At 35.1% G+C, this 20,773-nt stretch overlaps 1 protein-coding gene across 5 annotated transcripts in view; it reads left to right on the top strand.

The window, feature by feature from the left end:
• The window catches only part of LOC132706149 (prion-like-(Q/N-rich) domain-bearing protein 25), a 70,529-nt gene extending 52,359 nt beyond the window's left edge, over positions 1-18,170 (top strand). For all 5 annotated transcript variants that reach the window (XM_060677307.1, XM_060677312.1, XM_060677310.1 and 2 more), the window contains 5 exons: positions 2,982-3,146; positions 4,586-4,699; positions 10,093-10,224; positions 13,872-14,030; positions 17,711-18,170. In XM_060677307.1, coding sequence (XP_060533290.1) covers positions 2,982-3,146; positions 4,586-4,699; positions 10,093-10,224; positions 13,872-14,030; positions 17,711-17,910 — 770 coding nt within the window. In that variant the 3' untranslated portion in view covers positions 17,911-18,170. The remainder of the gene's footprint in view (positions 1-2,981; positions 3,147-4,585; positions 4,700-10,092; positions 10,225-13,871; positions 14,031-17,710) is intronic.
• The last annotated feature ends 2,603 nt before the right edge of the window (positions 18,171-20,773 follow it).

The raw sequence follows: 20,773 nt of genomic DNA, 5'->3' as shown, positions 1-20,773 counted from the left end.
TCTATAGTCCAAACCAAGAAGAATTCGGAGAGATTTTTCTTTAAGATGAAACACTCATGCTGCAGACTATATTCACCCCATATGGTGACACCATATTAATCGATTGTTGGTATTATAGATACTTAAGCAAGACGATTTTTTAAAAGTTTAAATGGCTTTCGAAATCATGGTTTTTGATATATGACGAAAATTATACCATTTATCAAAATAACTGCGATTGTGATTTAAATTTAGAAGTTCAATTGAGTTTAAGTATGAAAATAGTATATTATGCAACAAGTGCGGTAAACGGCATTTGACTCACGAGTTTATTTGACACGAGCGGAGCGCAGCGGGGCGAGTGTTTAATAAACAAACGAGTGAGTTAAAAAGTTTACCGAACGTGTTGCATACTATACTTTATCTACGACTGTTACTTTTTGGGTCCATTTTTGCAAAACAACACGAATACATTCACTAACATGACCGACAGAATTGACAAACGTCAAAATTCAAAGTGTTGGAAATATCTCCGAAAACATCCGATTCCTCCCAAACCGGTGCGGTGAAATTCCGGAAATGTCCGAAGTGGCTCTGATTCATGGGAAACGAAACTGACGTGGTAAAGTGACGCTTCCCGCACGCTAGATAGGTGGGTAATTAGGTATTTTACAGACAGGAGTAGAAAAAGAAATTATATCTATTATATTACCTGAAATGCTAGTAAAATGATTTCGTGCTTTTATTATTTGAGTTAAAAATAAAATTATCGAATGCTAGTTTTTTTGTTGCTATGATTTCTTGCTCGTATTCCCTGTTGAAATTTCTGTAAATATTAATGCAAGCGGGGTCTTTTTTTGCGTCGCAATTTTTTTTATTGTTGATAAGAGATGTCTTTTTACGAAGTGAGTCGGTAAACCAATTCACCGGACGCTTCCATTAAGTACCATAAACCTTTTTAGGAGGGAAGTGAATGTTAATGAGGTTATTAAAAGTAGTGCATAAAATTTGCGATAAGTAGTTATCATCGAAATTTGAAGAAAACAAACAATTCGTTTTCAAAAAGGAATGTTTAAAATTGTTAACGATTGTAACGGTAAACCTCCCAGTGAAACTTGGAGTGGTAAAAGAAAAATTATTTTTTATTCTTAATATTTGTGTTTTATGGTCAGAGTTGCAAGGGTCTAGAATTTCAAAGCCTGTAATCCGAGCCCGCCAAGTTCGTGAATATGTTATCCAGGCATGTGCTTGATGTAAGCGTCACCCGGGTTGGTTCCCGACCGAATCGGTCAAACGGAACGACTTTTTGTTCAAATAATTCTAAAAACAAATGAAAGTCGCACAGACAAGAGCTATAAACTATACTAAAGTTTGAAATATCTAAATTGTTGGTTTCAATTAATCCGTTTGAATAAATACGTGATAAGAAGAAGCAAGAGAGAAGAAGCCTTGAATATTACTCATCTTCAAAGATTTGCTGTCAAGTCAATGTTCTGAAAAATAAATAAAATTTAATGAAACCTTATCTAAAAATTAGTTTAGCCTGTCAGTCTTGCTAGGAAGACATTGAACATTCAAATGCGCCACAGAAACATCGGTCAGACATTTGCTGTAAGTATTAACACTATTGTACCAAGCTAAATTACTAGGAAATTTGGTATTCATGGGCTGCCCCTTAAACATTTTTCGGTAAAAAAATGTGTTGATATGCGTTCCTGTGGGACATAAAGTTGGATCTTGGGTTCTCGCAAGGTTACCCTTTAATTGGAATAATAAAAAACCGAGATATCGGGCGTTTCTCAATTTTCGGCCCTTTTGAAAATTGCCTGTATCTTTTTTTGTTACGAAAAGATTTTATTCGGATAAAAACATTATTAGGGCATTTTTGTGGCAAATGCAGTGGCGTACTCAGATTTCTTTTACAGTTCATAATTGGTAGGAAAATATACCCGTGTCGCCATATAAATTTGTTGGTATCTGTGATGAAAAAAGGAAGAAATATAGTGCATTTTCTGTTTATGTATTAGTAGGCCGCCATAACTTTTATTCTTCATTGCATTTTGTGTCCTGAGACTTATCCTAATTTGCGATGGCATAGTCGGTCATAAAACCAACAGAGAAGGTTCCTCGGTGTTTTACCTGCATCTACTCGTATATTAAGGATGACAAATCCCACCCATTTACATGACAGTGTTCTTTCTATTTTCTATTACTCCCCGGTGTCGTACACTTGACAGAAATAGCACCAATTACCGGATCGCTACAGTAGGATCTCCTACAAAACAGGGTCGCATTTTTGAAAAACTGCTGTTGAAACTCAAAAGAACGTCTTTAATTATTATGAATTATTCTGGACTGGTGCTCAGTCCAGCAAAATAATTTTTAATAAACATATTGCAAGGGAGTATAGCTAAGGGAAAGCAGCTCTAAAGACAGTTCCCAAAGGAAATTGGATGAGTTGTCATACAACATGTAGAAAATATAATAAAAGAATACCGTTGTACACGTGTTATTTGTAGACGAAGGATCATTTTCGGGCAGTACCAGTTCCAATTTTGGCTCCGATGATGAAGATGTTTCATCGTAAATACAAACTAAATATAGTTTACTTGTATATTTACTCTTGGCATGTTATATATTTTTCTTAATTTTTCGTTTTTTTTTTTTGGTGTTGATAATTTTAACTGCATGGACGGAGTCTTCGGACAATAGGTTATTTAAGAAATTATTAAGTAACATCTTGGCCTATTATTAAATAGAAAATGCATGAATCTTTGATTATGGACGTACTAGTTAAATGAATAAATGCCAAGTACAGCTAATTCTATCTTCCTTTTTCCCAAGTAATATAATCGTGATCGTTAGTGACGGCTGTCTTACATTGATCAGATAGACATTTAGGGAGGAACCTTTGTTGAAGAATAAATGGAAGCAAGATGGTATTTTATTGCCGACTATGCTATCACAGACCATTTGTCAATAGTCTTTCGATTGTTCCGCAGCCACTTTGGAGGTGACCAAGTCTTGCATGGACGACGGATGGTGCCAAGCGATGGGGCCCCACGCATTCTGTAACTCCACGACCGGTCAATGCGAGTGCAACAGAGCGTCTAGGTTCGACGAAACGGGATTCTATTGCGAGGTGACCGATGAAAGCTTGCTCCAAGGTGAGTTTGATGCTCGAAACTTAAACGGGCAAAAAATGGGCCCCGCAAATTACACTGTGTCCCATTTTGATCGAGACTGAGGGGTACGTCCGTTGTTAATGAGGATAGACGTTAACAAATTTTTTATGACTTTCTTACTTTTTAAAATACAGGGTGATTTTGGAAATTTGAAGTTTTTGGGGTACCCCTCGTATCCTGGGTATCCTATGATTTTTTTTTAATGGAACACTATATCTTAGAGGCCAATTTGATTCCGGTTGGTACGAGCTTCATCATTTTTGTGAGGTCATTTATACAAATAACCTCATATCATTTTTTGAGAAGCCCATGCCAAGCGCAATCAAATAATTTTTTTTAAAGCCAATACCATTTAGAAAAAAAACTGACTGCACCACTGCATTCTACGTAAAAATCTATATCGGATGCACTTTTCACCTTTCCGGAATTTCCAAATTTCCAAAATCACCCTATGTTTTTAAAAAGGCTCTATCCTCATTAACAACCCACATATCCTTCAGTCGCGATCAAAATGGGACACAGTGTACAAATGCCCATCGTAAAGTTGAGAAACAGTAGCAAGTTTTTTATTTTTAAATAGAATAAATACCTTATATATTTTCTGTTATGACGAAAGACCTTTTTCTCCTGGTTTCAATATATATATATATATATATATATATATATATATATATATATATATATATATATATATATATATATATATATATATATATATATATATATATATATATATATATATATATATATATATATATATATATATATATATATATATATATATATATATATATATATATATATATAATTATATAATTATATAATTGTTGCCGCACAATTGGAAATGTCATATTACATTTTCAGTCCACTTTGAAATACCACCCCCAAAAATTTATTCCAGTTCAACGCTTATCTGAAGGAAATCAAATTCAGCACTTACAATATTGTCAAGAAATATCCAGGCATATAACAGATGATCCCGGGAAAAATTATTTTTACTGATGAAGCCACCTTCACCACGGCAATCAGCGTTATTGGGCAAATGAAAACCCATATAAAATTCAACAAATAAAAAGTCAGGGTCGTAGATCGGTTTGTGTGTGGTGTTGTATGGTGACCAACCGTTTTTTCTTGATGGATATGACGAGCAATAGATATTTACATTTAGAAGTAATTGGAATATCTTCCAGTCCTGGTTTGGCAACAAGATGGGGCACTTCCCCACAATACAGATCCAGTTACTGATTACCTAAATGCCAGATATGATCATTGGATCGGCAGAGAGTAGCCGACTAATAACCAGGATTTAAACTATCTCTGGTTATTAGCCGGCAACTCTGCCATCTCTGCCTATCCAACGATCATATCTGTTATGTATGTAAATCCGGTCCTGACTACAAACTATAACGTTTTGCGTGTAGGAAAATGCTTGAACGACACCAAGAGCAGCCAGTGTCCGGTGAACGAAGAATGCAGGGACCAGGAATGCGCGTGTGTCGAGAACTTTGAGAGGATCGACGGTCTATGCCTCCCGAGTAAGTAGTTCTTTTTGTAGAAGCATTTATAAAACTTTTTGCTTGTTTTAAACGTGTTAAACTATTCGGTATTACGAAAATCTTGATTTTGTTTAATTATTTATACAAGCAAGTTTACTCAGAGCTTAGAGCACGTGGATCAAAACGAATCAGAAACATTTACAATACATTACAATAATCGCAGAATTCGGGAAAGGTAAACAAAAAATATTAATGCTACAGTTTTGCTTATAACCAATACTTTATTCCAACATCATATTCGACGATTATATACGTGGAAATCACCCGTGGACAGCTACAGGAATCAAATTGAATACCGGGGCAGATTGTGGATCAGACCACCAATTGCTTGCTGCAGATATGAGACCAAAATTGAAAAATAAAAAATCACCCCAACCAGTACCCAGTTTGAACATGCAAGAAACAAAACTGCTCAAAACAGAAATAAACAGAAATAACGAATGCGAATCGGAATGGCAAGCATTTAGAAGCAACATTGAAGGGACAATCAATGAACATCAAAAGACCAATGGAAAAAACAGGCAGACCAAGCACTGGATGACGGAGGAGACATTGAGGAGTATTGAGAAAAGGAGAAACATTCCAAACAAGAATCAAAATCAATTGAACCACGCTGACCTTAGTCGAGAAATTCAGAGAAGATGTCGAAAAGAGAAAAACGAATATATCAAAAAGATATGCGAAGATATTGAAGAGCACAAAAATACCAGCCAAACAAGTGATCTTTTCCAGAAAGTGAATTTACTGGCCAAAGAGAATAAAAGCGGAACTATATTGTGGGAGACAGAAAAAGTTCTGAATAGATGGAAACAGTACTGCGAAAAACTTTACGGTGACAATCGAGATCTAGGAGGAGAATATTCAGAACTAAAGACACTGGAGGCACCGGTGATAGACATACTATTTTACATTTGCAACAAGATCTGGCACTCGAAGACATGGCCAACTGTCTGGATTAAGTCCACATTTATTTATCCCTTTACATAAGAAAGGTTCTACCAAAAGATGGGAAAACTATAGAACAATCTCTTTGATCACACGCCAGCAAAATTCTCCTAAGAATAATCGACCGCCGCTTACACCGTTACATCTAGACTCACAAATACCACCAGCAAGCCGACTTTGTGACAGGAAGAGGAACACGAGACCCAATTTTCAATATTAGACAACTAATAGAAAAATCAAGAGAATCTACTCTGCTACTCTGCTTTAATGACTATAAAAAAGCATTCGACTGAGTAAAATGGAAATGCTTGTGGCAAATACTAAGAGAAATGGGAGTAGCGAATCACCTAATAATTAAGAACCTATATGAATCAAATGAAGCCATAGTGAGAATAGATAACCAGAATAGGTGGTAAAAAACGGAAAAACTGACAAACCTACGATATGCAGACGATATAACGCTGTTAGCGAGATATGAGACCGACGTGAGGATGATGCTGAACAGAGTGGAAAGTGAAAGTGCTAGGATGGGTCTGGAAATAAATCTCAGCAAGACTAAACTGATGGTAATTGACAGAGCGGGAATGCTTCCACGTCCGAACCTCACAAACAGAAAATGGAGATGAATTTGTGTAATAAGTAACCAGTGCGCGTCTGAGAAACGTACCAATGAATCTACTCTAAGGGAGCTGAAGATCAAAGACAGTCGGTCATAACATAACATTATTTGTCCAGGACAAAATAGGGCTCTGTTAAGATTAAAAAATGAACTTTGTTGGAGGCGTAGATAAATCAACAAATTGTGAATTCACAGAAATAGTAAATATTATTAAATACCTATTACTACATATTACCTTATCTTATTTTTAATTATTACTGTGAGGCAATAAATGTTCAAAAATATGCCCTTTTACTTGAATAGTCTTTTTTGTATATTTTCTTGGACGTTCCTTTTGATGTTGTAGGTGAATTCATATAAACACGATCTTTAACATATTCTTCACCACAAAAATCAATCATCACCACATTTGTTGGCTCTCAATGTTACTGAGTTCGTGAAGAAGTTGATGTAAATCATTCTGCAAAAGGTTTAAATATCTAGACTCGTTAAGTGGTTTTTTTCTAAATTATTTTGTCTTATAGGCCAATTTGATTCCGATTGGTATAAGCGTTTCCAACATGTATATCAATATGGTGTTAATTGTATAGATGCCCTCACAAAAATGTTTTTTTTTTTAATTTGTGGTTGGCATTGGAAAAAGAATTTATTAAATATCCAAAATAGTTACCTTGTTTATTCCTGACAATACTTACACAATAACTATTAACATTTTATTTGTAATATTTCACGTAGCTTTGTGACCTACAATTATTTAAGACGATAATGCAAATCTCAATATAATTATTTTATTTTATAAAGCTAAAATAACTGTTCGAAATATCGACCACTTTCTCTAACGCACAACCTACACACTTGCAAAAGCTGCTTCAGTGGCTGCTCGGAGGTCTCTGATATTATTGTGGTGTTTGAAATTTATTTTATTATTTAAATGTCGTCACCTTGTCTTCTAGGAAGGGCCTTACTTGTCTAGAATTATACGTGGTTGTACCATCTTGTTGAAAAAATATGGAATTTATGTGCAACACACTTAGTAATTCTGGTATAACACCTTGCAATATTTCCAATCAATCAAAACACCTACAAAAATACGAAATATGATTTTATTGCCTAGTATGAAATAGGCCACACTGAAATTAAAACGTCCTGTTGCTCTGGCTCATATTGATACCAATACCGAGCATTTTGTTTATTAGACATACTGACACTGCTAATGAAAGTTTCATCTGACCAAATTACATTCCTAGCAAAAAGATGGCCTCGCGTAATTTACTTCAAAAATATTAAATTATTATTAAATTTATTACCCTTTAATATTTTTTGTAAAATCTATGTGGAATGTTACACATAATGTTAATGTAATGAGAATATAATCTTTGGTTTCATGCAAATTATAAAAGTTATTGTGTAAGTATTGTCAGGAATAAATACGGTAATTACTTCAGATATTTAATAAATCCTTTTTCTACAAATAACCCCATATTGTTATACATTTTTGAGAAGCCATAAGATATAGGGTGTTCCGTTCAAAAAACCAAATTTTATTTTTTTCCAAAAAGACCATAACGAGGTATGAGGGGTGGCCCGAAACTTCAAATTTCCAATATCACCCTGTATTTTAAAAACTTAGCGAGCCATCTTTGGTTTCTTAAAAAAGTACCAAAATTTTACGAAAACCCAAATCTCTATCTTCACTAATAACAGACATACCTCTCAGTTGCGACACAGTGTACAACGGTTTAGGAGAAAAACTCAAAAATATCGAAGAAATGAAGAAAAAGACACATTAAGATTCATTTAAGTACAGATTTCAAATTTTTTCTGTTATTTAAGATTCATCCAATTATAACTACTTAGCAAATTATTTTGGGCAAATTGTCAAGCTTAATTAGTACAAGATTAAGAACCTTGTTTTTCTGATTCATTACACGGTGCAATTGTTTAAGGTTATTCAAGAAAAAAAAAACAGAAAATGATCAACCCAGAGTGTCAGTGACAATCTTCTTCTTCTTCTTATATATGTCCAAAGTATTTAAGTATACGGCGATTTACTTCTTGTATATGTCGCTGAATTTCTATGATCTCTCTTTAGGATAGATTCATTTGTTCTTGGTGCCGTCCAAGACAAACTCAGCACTAGTCTCCAGCAATACATTTCTAGGGCATCGATTTTCCTTTTGTTCCTTGATAGTCCAGGAATCAGCGCAGTGTTTTGAAAATGCTCTTTTTTGTGTTTAGTGCGAGTGCACTGTCCCTTCAGATCTTGTCCAAGCTATTTGTTCCTCGTTTTGCCATCTCACATCGTCTCTTAATTTTTTGCGTGCATTGCCCTTCATTTGTTATTAATACTCCCAACTGTATGAACTGGTTTAACATTTGACACTGTGTTATCTCTATTATGTCTGGTCGGTTGTTGTGCTGTCTATCTACGATCATGATCTTTGTCTTATCATGGTTAAGATTCAGGCCATAGTTGCAACTTTCCAAGTTCATAACTACTGTTGTGGCCCAATCTTTGGACCAGGATCCAATTGATCAGACTCTTTGGCATATTCGGTGCCTTATGTCTCCCATTGCTTTTATCACTTTTGTAGTGCGGGTCTGATCTCGTTTTCAATATGGTTGGTTCTTCTTCCTCATATTCTATGTTTATTATGTGTCCGTTGTGGTCAAAAAGGGCTTATATTGGTTACTTTGTTCCCAGTTGTTCTCTCGATGGTTCGTGTGCGGAGTGTAAACTGTTTGTTGATTTTTCTTAGTAATGGATACCAATCATTAGTATTCTTTGTACTGTGATGGTGTTTCGGATATATCTGTTTTTATCCGTTCTACAGCCGGCCCCAAGGTTCTCTTCTTTCTGTTTTCGATTATTCTTTTAGGCAGCTCCTTAATGGTTTCTTTGGCTATGGTTTTTGTTTTTTTCTCACATTGAATTAGGTCACATTTCTTGGAGGATAGAACATTTAGAACCTTATTGTTTATCAACTGTCTAAATTGTTATTTGTTGGTGGTCTGCAGCTTGTCTGGTGTTTTATTTAGGGGCGGGGTTTTGAGTTTGACCTTCAACCTGCTCCTGGTAGAGCTTTTTTGAGCTGCCGATTGACGTCCTCCAGCAAGTTCTCACCAAGAACTAGTCAATCTGGTGTCATTACCATCTGGAGATGTTCATTTGTATAGTCCGCGTTGACATATTGACTTATTGTTATGATCAGTCTTTCTCCTCATTCGTTGCGTTGTTGCATATCGGCTTGGATTTTTTTTTATTATCGTTCACGGCGTCGTAGGCCAGATGGTACCTGCTTGTTCTAGCAGATAATACAAAAGCTGCGCCATTATTGCTCTCTAGTTGGATGAGTGGAGTATCATGTTATTGTTGCTGGTCGTGAAGTGACCATTTCTCTTCCAGTGTGTCTAAGAGATGCCTGCAATAGAGATATAACATCTGTCCAGTTCTCTCATCTTGCCGATCTGCAAAAATTTCTTAGGTATGAGCCAAGCCATGCAATTCTTTTGCGAATGACCTTGGTTGAGGGAGGTTCCTATTGCGTTCCTCTATTGTCTTGATCTTTTATAGGGATTGAGTCTTCGTCAGTTAGGGTGTACCAGCGTTGCGTGCAAGTGGCATCAATCGTTTGATGTTTGTTGTGACCCCTTACGTCCAGTGACACTACGGTGTCGCAAATCATGAGTATGAACATATGATTTCAACTGTGTATCATTCGAATTTAAATCGCCAATAGTTAATTAAGCAAAATATGATATATTAACAATAAAGTAGATAAAAATCGTTGCCGCGTAATTTTTTCAGCACTCGGCGGATCGTGCTCGTTCAGAAACTGTTCGCACATAGAAGACGCGACTTGCAGCAGCAACCCCGGCGGGGATAACACCTGTCAATGTACCACCGGCTACGTGTCAAACACGACCCATTGCTTTAAAGGTTAGTGTAACTCTGCTTCCTCTTATAGACTCCAACCTCCGACAATAATGGAAGAAAATGTTTTAAAAATGCTACTAAAATACTATTTACACATCTTCTGGATTCCTCCTGCGTTGATTGTTGTTGAGTCGAACTCGTTGACGTTCCGCCATATATGTTGTGTTCGGTGTTAATAGACTGCTTTTGTGGTTTATATAATTTTTCATAAAAATGATGATAATCAAAAGGTTATGTAAAAGAACTGCTTACAGTGAATGAATATTTTTGCAGTGGATACTTGCTTTAATCTTATTTTAAATGTTGTTAAAGAGTTACATTTTATATCCTGATGATTACTGCTGATGCGTTTATTTGTAGCACTTTTGAAGCTCTTTCATGTTCATTTTATATTTTTCGTCCCGTTTCTCCAATGCATTCGCTGCTGCATATGCATAAAATGCTGTGAATTCCTTATATCTCAAACGGAATTTTGTCTCGATTTAATGTTTTTTGATATGTGGTCAGTAAAGTTTTGAATTTAAGAAAGGACCATAGTGGCAGGTGTTGCTTTCGTAATGTATTTTAATTTTGGGTTTAGTGACTCGGCTTGAGAATCATTAACGGCTCTGTAAACAAGAGAGTTGATAATCGATGTTATGTAAAATTGTAGCTCTTCAATTGCCCTAAAAGGACTTTAAAACCAAACTGCGCTGTTTGTCACGGTTTGTCGGTTAAGGTCAATAATCTACGATAAATGTTAATTTGAAGCCCGTAGTTCCAACGGGTCGAATGTTATCCGTCTTCAAAAACTTCCCGATGGTCCGTTACGGAGAACAGAGAACCAGGAACAGAGAACAGAAAAAATAAAAAAATCTTTTTTTTCGTCTCTGAGTCGTTCTGGACCGTTACCAACTTCACGACAGTCGATTTCATCGGTTTTGGGAAAGTAACGAGTTTTCGTTTTTTGTGTTACAGTTGTGATATTCAGAAAATGTTTGACATTTTGTAATATTTTGTCTTTTTTAAACTAAAAGAAAAAGAATAGGAAAAATATAGGAAAGACATGAACGTGGAAATCTTGGACTCAATTCAAAGAAACTTCCACAGGCCACTGTAGCACTTAAGAAAGAGGTCCTCGACACCTTCCATCTAAAACCAAAATTAGGGAAACGCTATGTCGACGATACTTTTGTTATTTGATTCATATTTTCTTAGCCATTTATTAACAATAATTCAGATATTCTTATCAATAGAAAATCAGACCTAACATTGGGTCAGTCTGTTTAGGTACACAGACCGATACCTTAATGCATACCTTAATGTCATCGACCCTCTTGTTTAGAGAACCTTAAAACTGAAATCAGAATTAACCCTGACATCTGCTCTACTTTCTAATAATTTCCACACTTGAATCCATCACCAAAATGCACTTCAATACAGCCTCCCAAAAACAATGAGTCCGAAAGCAACCTGACACATTCAGAAGATCACTACGACGTATCAAAAGTTCTTAAGAAATATAACGTCAAAGCCAGATTTTCGAGATTTCCACTTCAAAAATCTCTCAACATCTTGAATTCGTCAATATTTTATACTCGCTTTAAATTTAAGTATTTTTAAATTAAGGACATCGGTTAAAATATATGATATTTTCAAGACATATTTTTTATTTTAGTAAATATTCCTTTAAAATGTTTCAAATATTTATTCCTAAATTACAAATTCTTCTTCTGAAGTTGCTGGAAAGCGTTGCCTCCTTAAAATGATATACAATTATATAAAGGTAAACAGTATACCTATTTTCTGTTTTAAACGACCTAATATTCAAATGAAATGCACTTCTGATTATAGTATTATATTATGTAGTCGCACAGTACTGTTTGGTTTGAGATGATCGCATATCGTGGATGTACGAAGCCAGACGAAGTATAACGATTGCATGCAATCTTTCAGTGCAGTTTTTGTTTCTGCCGGTGTAAGGTGTAAGTGTTGTAAGCAATAAATATAGAAGACACATTGAAAAGTTGGGGCCTTCCAGAGTCCGTTATAATAGTATCAAACGAACACTATTATTACTATATTAGTAGTAGGGATGTTTCTGAAATTTGCATGTGGTGTATGGATCCTTCTATTTTTACAAAACTAGATACAGAGCAAAAAATGTTATGACACAGTCTTGAAGTAGTTGCTTTTGTTTAATTTAAATGTATTTGAGGATAAGAAAGAATATGCGCCATAACTTTTGTATAGTTCTTTATTTTAGGTAGCAACAATTAACATGTTCATTAGTTTTTAAGAATTTGTATGATTTGTTAATAAAAAACAGTTAATCTTCATTCTCTTTTTTACATTATTTTTACAATACAAATTACACGGTAGTAAAAATATTTTCCAGAGTAAATGAAAAAGTTGATAATTTTTTTTTTCTTTACCCAGAAGTAATTTTAAGCTAACTATTTACACGTTAGATTAAATCTGCATTCTGGATCACAAATACTCTCTGTATATAATAATAGAAATGCTAGTTATGGATAGATAAAATTAATGCAAATAATGTATTATTGTGTTATTTATCACTGTTTTTGAACAATGGTAGAAATTTATTTTTGTCATAATTAATAATGCGTCTTTAGTAACACCTCTGAAAGAGTCCATTTTTAAAAGCATTTCTTATCTACTTTTATTTGTTAAAAATTATCAAAATAGGCTGAAAAATAATTTGTATTGTAGCCGAAAATAAAAGTTTTCAATTTTTAAACAGAATTTACAAAAATGTTCTTTAAAAATAACTCAATTCTTATGGGAAAATTACCAAACTGGGATAAGATCAAACAAAACAAACAAACTTGTTGGATGGAATTGACATTGATTGACTTAAAACAACTATATGAATATTTTCAAGTATATGTCTCACTAGCAAAAATCCAATATAAAACTATGCTCATTTAAATAGAGAAATTTTATATTTTTAAAACGAATCGGTGTATGCTCATTTCTTGTTGCATAATATTTAAAATTAGGCGATAAATATTTGAATTTGAATTACCTACATCTTTGTTTAAAAAAAATTAAATACCCAAAGAAAGCTGTAAAATAATTTAATTTTGTTAAAATAAAGTTAAGATATTGAGAATTTGCCGTTTTTATTTTAAGCCGACAAAGGTCTTGAGTATATGCAAAACCTACTTATGCTCAAATTGAACTTAACCTATTTGAACCAAGTATTTTGTTTTCCCCGTGTACGCACAAAAAACATGAAAGCTCCTTAAGACTAAATCAGCATCAGCAGCACCAGCAGGTGACGAATACACTCACGAAACCGGACATAAAATCTTTATCGATAAAAGCAAAATTCTTGCAAATAATCAATTCCTCTATCAACCAAAATATCTCAAAATCTATAAGCAACTTTTCACCAGTGTGGGAATCAGTCATCCGAGACAATGTTCACGCCCCTCTTTTAACTCCCCCCCCCCCCTCAAACAATATATAATCAGGTACAGCGTAGAATTCCGAGTCAGTTTCAATTAAGCTCTGAAGAAGCCAACAGAATGATTGGCGAAACGTCAACAAGTTCGATTCATCAACCACCGACGCTGGAGGAATCCAGAAGTTGTTGTTTATAATCAGTCTTATCACTCACTGATCCGGCACTTATTTCCTTGTAGTCGCGGAACGTTTGTATGATAACTGCGTGGTCGACATGCAATGCGCGTCGATCGATCACGCCATCTGCGGCGTCGCGACATCGGCCAACGCGACGCAGACAGGCTGCATCTGCGCGGAAAGTTTCGTCGACCGCAACGCCACCTGTTACGCGCAGAAAAGTAAGTCTACGTCTAAGTCCTACGATAAAGCTATCTTTACACACTTACGTCGTGAAGTCCAGTCAGAGCAGTTGCGCAGTTACGTCACGGATAGTGACGCAATCAAAAATTATCCGTATATTTTAACTAACAAAGAAAAAGATAAGGATGTCATGCTATGACGTAACTGCACGATAGCTCTGACTGGACTATATTAGGGATTAAGGGGAGAATTTTTGAAATATAACATTTTTCTTATTGTGACAAATACGTCAAAATTGTGAAAGGTGCAATCGAAGAAAATAGGAGACATTTTGGTTTCAAATCGAAATTTTGTATTTGAATTTAACTTGGGATCTAGGAAACCGTAAGAATTCGGTAAAATGGAGGTAAAGTTCAACATTTTGATGCTAATTTAAACCGGCTTCAGAAATGGTGAAAATTCCAATTGGTTTCGGAGTTATCCGGAAAAAACGAAAAATCAACAATTCCTTTTAATTTTTTGATTTTTTTTTTAAACAAATGACACTGTCTCGTTGCAACTTTTTCTCCTCTACAAGTTGGCATTATTTAGTTTTAGGTATGACGTTTCGGTTTTTTGGTCGTCAATCATCAACTTATTTTTTTCAAATACAGACTTGCATCTTTTATTTAACATTTCAATTTAATGATGCAGATGATATTTTTTTATATTTGGTTTAAAAATGTCTTTTTCGCTACAGTAATAATTACTTACCAAAGTTAAATGTAATTAAACTCTAGTATTTAACAAATACGTCGAACCTCTTTGACTTAATAACGCTTCTGTGTCATGATCATCTTATTTATTGTGAAAATTTGGCTTTATTGTCAATTTTGGGGCCTTATTGTTCAGTAAATAATTAAATGTGATACATGCATTTTTCCAGACAGACTGACAAGCTTATTCCAAATATTAAATAAAAAATGCAGGTCTGTATTTAAAAAAAATGAAGTTGATGATTTTATTTCGAAACTTTTGTAAATTGAGGTTGTAAGTACTTATTTTTAGTAAACATACCAATTCATTGTTTTTACCACAGAAGCATTTCGTAATTTAGGAAATTGAAAACTTAAGGAAACTATTGTGATTTTAGTCGCGAGTTTTTCTAGTAAATGAGTGACGATTCGGATTTTGGCAGAAAAAAATATGTTTTTAGTATATGGAGGATGCTCGAAAAGGTGAATGCAAAAACTTCTTTCTAATATCTGTTGAATTAATTATTTCTCAATTCTGAAAAAACATTTCAAAAAAGTACATTAACTTATTAAAAACTAAATTAAATTTATTTTGTTTTCGCTATTCCAAAAGGTTTTTGTTATTGTGTGGTGAATTTGGTGTCCCTTTTTAATTTGAAGATAGAAAAAATATTTGTGTTGGAAAAACTGGATATTTGTTGCACAAACAAGAAGTTTGCTGAAGTCGCCGTGAGTGCTGCAGATACTTTTCGCACATGCCACATAGATTTTTTTAATTTAACAGGTTACAAAATAAGAAAATACAAACAATGAAATAAATCGATAACACACCATAAATTGCCAAAATATTTTAAAATTCTTTCAAAATCATTCATTTAGGTAACAAACTCGGGTCCTAAAGACGTAGATAAATTAAAATGGTCTGTTATATTCTGACAAAGGAGGGCTTTCTCTTATTATAGAATTTTTAAAAATGTGACGAAATTATTTTCTACGAGTTTTCTTATATTTGTTATTTTTGAAATTTCTCTTTTTTCATCCACTAGCCCGCACTTTGAGCCCTTTTCTTTCTAAACAACGATTTCTACACACTTAACCAGACCATTTTATGAGATCTAGGCATATTTTAAGTAAATACTGCCCCAAAAATTGCCCCATCTAAACTTGATGACGATCTCTCGGGGACCATGTTGATAACTTGCTGTATTATTATGAATCATTTTTTTTAAAAGAAACTTCCACAGGTTAATGTAATATTATTTTTCTACTCGCTTCTATAAAATACACAAATAAAAGTACAAATGTTTAAGTAATCCTTTAAAAAAATTATCAAAATGAATAAAAACTAATTTTCTGAAAAATAAAACATTTAAAATTTTAAAGAAAGTGTCAAAATGATTCTTACATGATACAACATTCTGCTGCTGTAAAAACTAGTGTAATAACAATAATAACAATAAATCAAATCAACAATAAATCAAAACTTCACTTTGGCGTATAACATTGATGGCTACTACAAAACCCTCATATTTTCATGTGCCCGTCGAGGGCAAGAAACGCACTGAACCCATAATTCAGCACAACTTGGCTATTCTCCTGATTTACAAGTTGGTCTTTTCTTTGCATTTTTTCTGCCGGTTAATTGTTTTCTCTCCTTGGGTGACTTTATCTCCAAAATTTATTTTCCTCTTTTATTTGTCTTGGGATTTATTTCTTTTTTCTTCTGAAATGGTTGTTCTAATTCCAGTTGGTTTGCTAACTTTTCTTCCCCTGTTGTTTTTCGTTCTATTTAAAAGCGGTATTGAACTAATATTTTCTAATGTTGTAAAAATGGGAGCAGTTGAAGGACCTGGAAGTAGATTTTAAGATTGATTTTTCTGTTCGGTCTGATTTTCCGTTGGTACTACTGATATCATCCCCTCCTTTAACTACGCTTCCCTCATACAGTATATAAACAGGTACAGAGTAGAATAATAGCCAGATTCAGTTAAGCTCTGAAGAAGCCAACAGGATGGAGGGAAGTTTGATTTATTAACAACTGACCTAAATTTATCTTTGGTCGCAAACTCTGTCGCGAGTATTTGGAAATAAGGACAATAAGGACAAATGTCCTTAGAAAGGTGCTCGTACATTTTATAGTTGCTAAGCTTCTAACCACAACATAGTACCAAAACACACAATTTTCATGTATTTATTTTCACGAAAAAGTAATCATTGTAGAACACATTCGGATTAGGCGAAATGTAAGTAGAAGCAGTTTTTTAAATGACATCCACGCATATAGGCATACTGAAAATCTTTTCTACACAAAAGATAGCAAAAATCAAATTAGATGCAGCGAATGGGCGAGCAGCTGACAAATATCCACAGTAACTCTCTTTCCTTTTCCTTCAAGTGGGCAAATCAACTAAGGAAATTCGCCCATTACCGACTTCCGTCGAGGATTTTTTTCTATTGGTCACAGACCAATACATAATAAAACATAATCAACATTTGTTCGTTGACCGATCAATAATCTTTAACTGATCACAAAAAACGGCCTCCCTCGTTTCCCCCGCGCACCAACCGGGCCCATCCGGCCTCCATACCGGCGTGAACGAGAAAAAACGACGGAGCCGACGACGACAATAACACCAAAACGCGCACTTAACACCACAAACACCAAATCCACACATTGGAGACCGATTTCGAACTTTAGGGGCGAATACAAGGGATTCTGTCGGGAGCGAACGGAGGTTAAACCGCCATGTGCAATGCCACCGACAGAATCCTCCACAGTAACTTCGCGCTTGCGCATAGAAAAACGGCACCAGTTTTGTCTCTACTCTGTGGGTGCGAACGTCAGTCGAGAGCATTTTCATACTATTAATACTATTTACAAATCATATGGATTCCTCCAGCGTCTCTTTTTAGTTAAGTTGCAAAGAAGCCAACAGAAGATTTGTACTCTGTGGAAGTTTCTTCAGAAAAAAAAACATTTTCAGGTTACGGCTCGACGTGTTCGACCCGTCGCAACTGTACGGCGGTGCTGAACGACAGTTTCGAGTGTCGCAACAGTCTCTGCCAGTGTCCGGTGTCGAAAACCTACAAGGACGGGTACTGTTCCGCGGCTCTGGTACCTTCAGCTCATCACCACATGGCCCTCTTGATCGCCGTGTTCGCCTGGTTCGGGTGCAAGTTCTGAAAACGCCGACGTCGCGGCACCGTAAAAGATTAATTGCGTTCGGGATTTCGCGTGTAACTGTGATATTAGGTTATAGGAACGTCACACGCGTTTCGAAACGTCTAAATTTCGGGTTCAGTTCGCCGTTCCGTTTCTTACCACCTACGGCGTTTTTAATCTTTTCCGCCGCGCATTCTTCCCCAAACCGTTCGTTTAGTTCGATTTTGTTATTTATTGTTATGCTTAAGTCATCATCAGCGTTTTCGTCGTTATAAATTGATTTTTTCGATGACGTTTTTTTATTTCTCGACCCCGCTCATCACCCAGTCAACCGAAAGATGTTTATCATGCGTCAATATCACGTGTAAATTCTGACCAAGGCATCCTACATCGCGAGGCCGCGCAAGGGCGAAAGTACGAGTGGTCACGTCTGGTTGCAACACGTTCATAATATCACATACCGGGTGAAGGGAACATAGAAAATCTCATGTAAATTTTAGGTTCCGCTGTACATTTTATAGCAAATTTTTAATATAACTTTTTCAAGGGGCCGGTATGATTAGCCAATATTTCCCATGACGCTATTTACAAAACTTCACGAGGTCAAGCTGGACAATAACATATTAAATAAAGGTTGGTTTGCAATGAAGACATGCACATTTGCCTTCACACATTTAAAATAAACTAAGCATGTGGGTATATCATTATGTTTTTCTTAGGATCAAACTCATACTCGGTCCTTAAGAGCTCCTTGTGTTTTAAAGCGTTCTTGAAATGAATTTCATTCAAAGGACGGCTTAAGCAACAAGATTGCTTTCGAAAAATCGTCACTGGGCGGGGCAAGTTCGTAGCGCGTAGCGCGAAGCAGCTTTTTATTATAAAAGGAAAGAACTTCGCGATTTCGTATGGTAAAGAGACGCATTGTTTTTCTATCGTGCTCCTGCGGACCACTATGGAGCTTTTGCAAAATCGATGTAATTTAATTGTGCACGCACCCTGTATCAAATGTCCTTCACATCTCGTCGAACTTCAAAGCGTTGTCGAATGATATTTTTGCAAATATCTCGCGCCCTGTATAATTGACGAAACCTGAAACTCTCACGACACGGTTTACGATACTGTTCAAATAAAATTATCCCATTTTTAACGGTTTTTCATTTATCGCCAAAAATTTAGCCACAAAAACGGAAATTTTAAGTATATTTTAGAATTTTTGCCCATAAACGACACACCATTATGATACCATAATTGTTCGAAGTAGAGGTTATAGCCTTGGATTTTCCACGCATCTTGGTTCAAGAATTTTTGGAAAATGAAAAATGGTTTTCGGCCTATGACACCGTTTTAACCAATTAGCCATATTTTTTACGATTTTTGATTTGCGGCTAACAATTTACTCTGTAAAAAAAACAATTTTCTAGGTTTCTAGATTTCTGCCTATAATTTGAAAACCCTGTATAGAATCGAAAAAAATGCCTGAAATAAATGTTATTGCACTGGATCTTCTGCGTCTGTCGGTTAAAGAATTTAGCCAATCGGATGAACGATTATGGAGGAAAACATATGTTTCTGGAAGCTAAACTTACCAAAAAAAAAAACAAATTCAAATATATTTAAAAAATACTTGGTAATATTTGATTGCGCCCAATTTCACAGTTTAAATGTGGACACGGACTTTTACTCCTCTGCTAAATTTGAAGTTGATATCTGCAAATTTATGACACCTAACACATTTCTCATTTAGCACGGAATATAGGGAACACCCTGTACAATAGGTGAAAACCTTAAATACAAAAGTTTTTGCTATCTATACGGCCTATATTGTAATATAAAAGAAACTAAGATCTGAATCATAGTCTTTCAGTTATAACCAATTTTCATTAATAGGGGGACCCATTTTTCAGTTTTTTTTAATTTGCGGAGCACCCTGTATATTTTTGATAAATTTTGTTCTGCTTCTTCTGGATCGAAAATTTTTTTGGTCTTGGAAATAGTTTTTGAAAAATGATGCTTTTTGTAGACCCTTACACACGCAATTTTTTATTTTTTTAGAATACTTCCCGACCCTCCAGCCCCCCTATTTTCAACAGGTTCCATCACGGGGTAAAGCCGCATATATGTGTCAGATATGAAGTCGATTGCTTCAAATTTCGGACACTTATCGTGTTTCATAGCACGTTGCAAACAACCGTCGAAAATCGCGAAAAAAAGATGGATGCCGGCGTCGGATCAGGGTCACTTCTTACAAGGTTATGTGCCTCGTCGATGGTTAAAAAGGAGGCATATTTTAATTTTGTAGCTCCAACGGTTCGAAAGTTATTCAGCAAAATCCAAAAGACGAGAACGGAGAACGGACAGACAAAAAAAATTTTTTTTTCGAAAATTCGATTTCATCGATTTTCGAAAGTAACAAGGAAGCTTCAAGGGACGAGTATAAATTTGACCTTGAAGTCATTTATTAAAAATAATTAATAATTATAATAAAAATACGCCTACAAAACATTACTAAAAAGAAACATTTTTTAAAATACACATTATTTTTTAAGTAAATGTTCATACAACCCACCCTCTATTATCAGTTAAACGCTATCCTAAGCGATCATAAAATTCATTTCTAGCAATGCTTAGTTGATATTGTGAAATACTGTCACATTCTAAGCGAACAGCGTTTTGTACCTGGCTAAGATTTTCAAATTTAAAATTTTTATAGAACACTTTTCAAGTAACCCCACAGAAAGGAGTCGTTCGGCTAGAGGTCAAAGGATTCGGCAGCTTGCTTTTTCCACTCCCTTCTGGAAAATACCTAATTATACACTGATTTAGTGGGCGGAAATCGCACTTTACTACGTGAGTTTCTTGTCCCACGAACCCTCCGGATATCTCC

Source organism: Cylas formicarius, unplaced genomic scaffold (assembly GCF_029955315.1).
Source record: "Cylas formicarius isolate icCylForm1 unplaced genomic scaffold, icCylForm1.1 PGA_scaffold_8__14_contigs__length_24414737, whole genome shotgun sequence".
Lineage (NCBI taxonomy): Eukaryota > Metazoa > Arthropoda > Insecta > Coleoptera > Brentidae > Cylas > Cylas formicarius.
The sequence above is the reverse complement of the archived record's forward strand: the minus strand, read 5'-3'. Positions and strand labels throughout refer to the sequence as shown.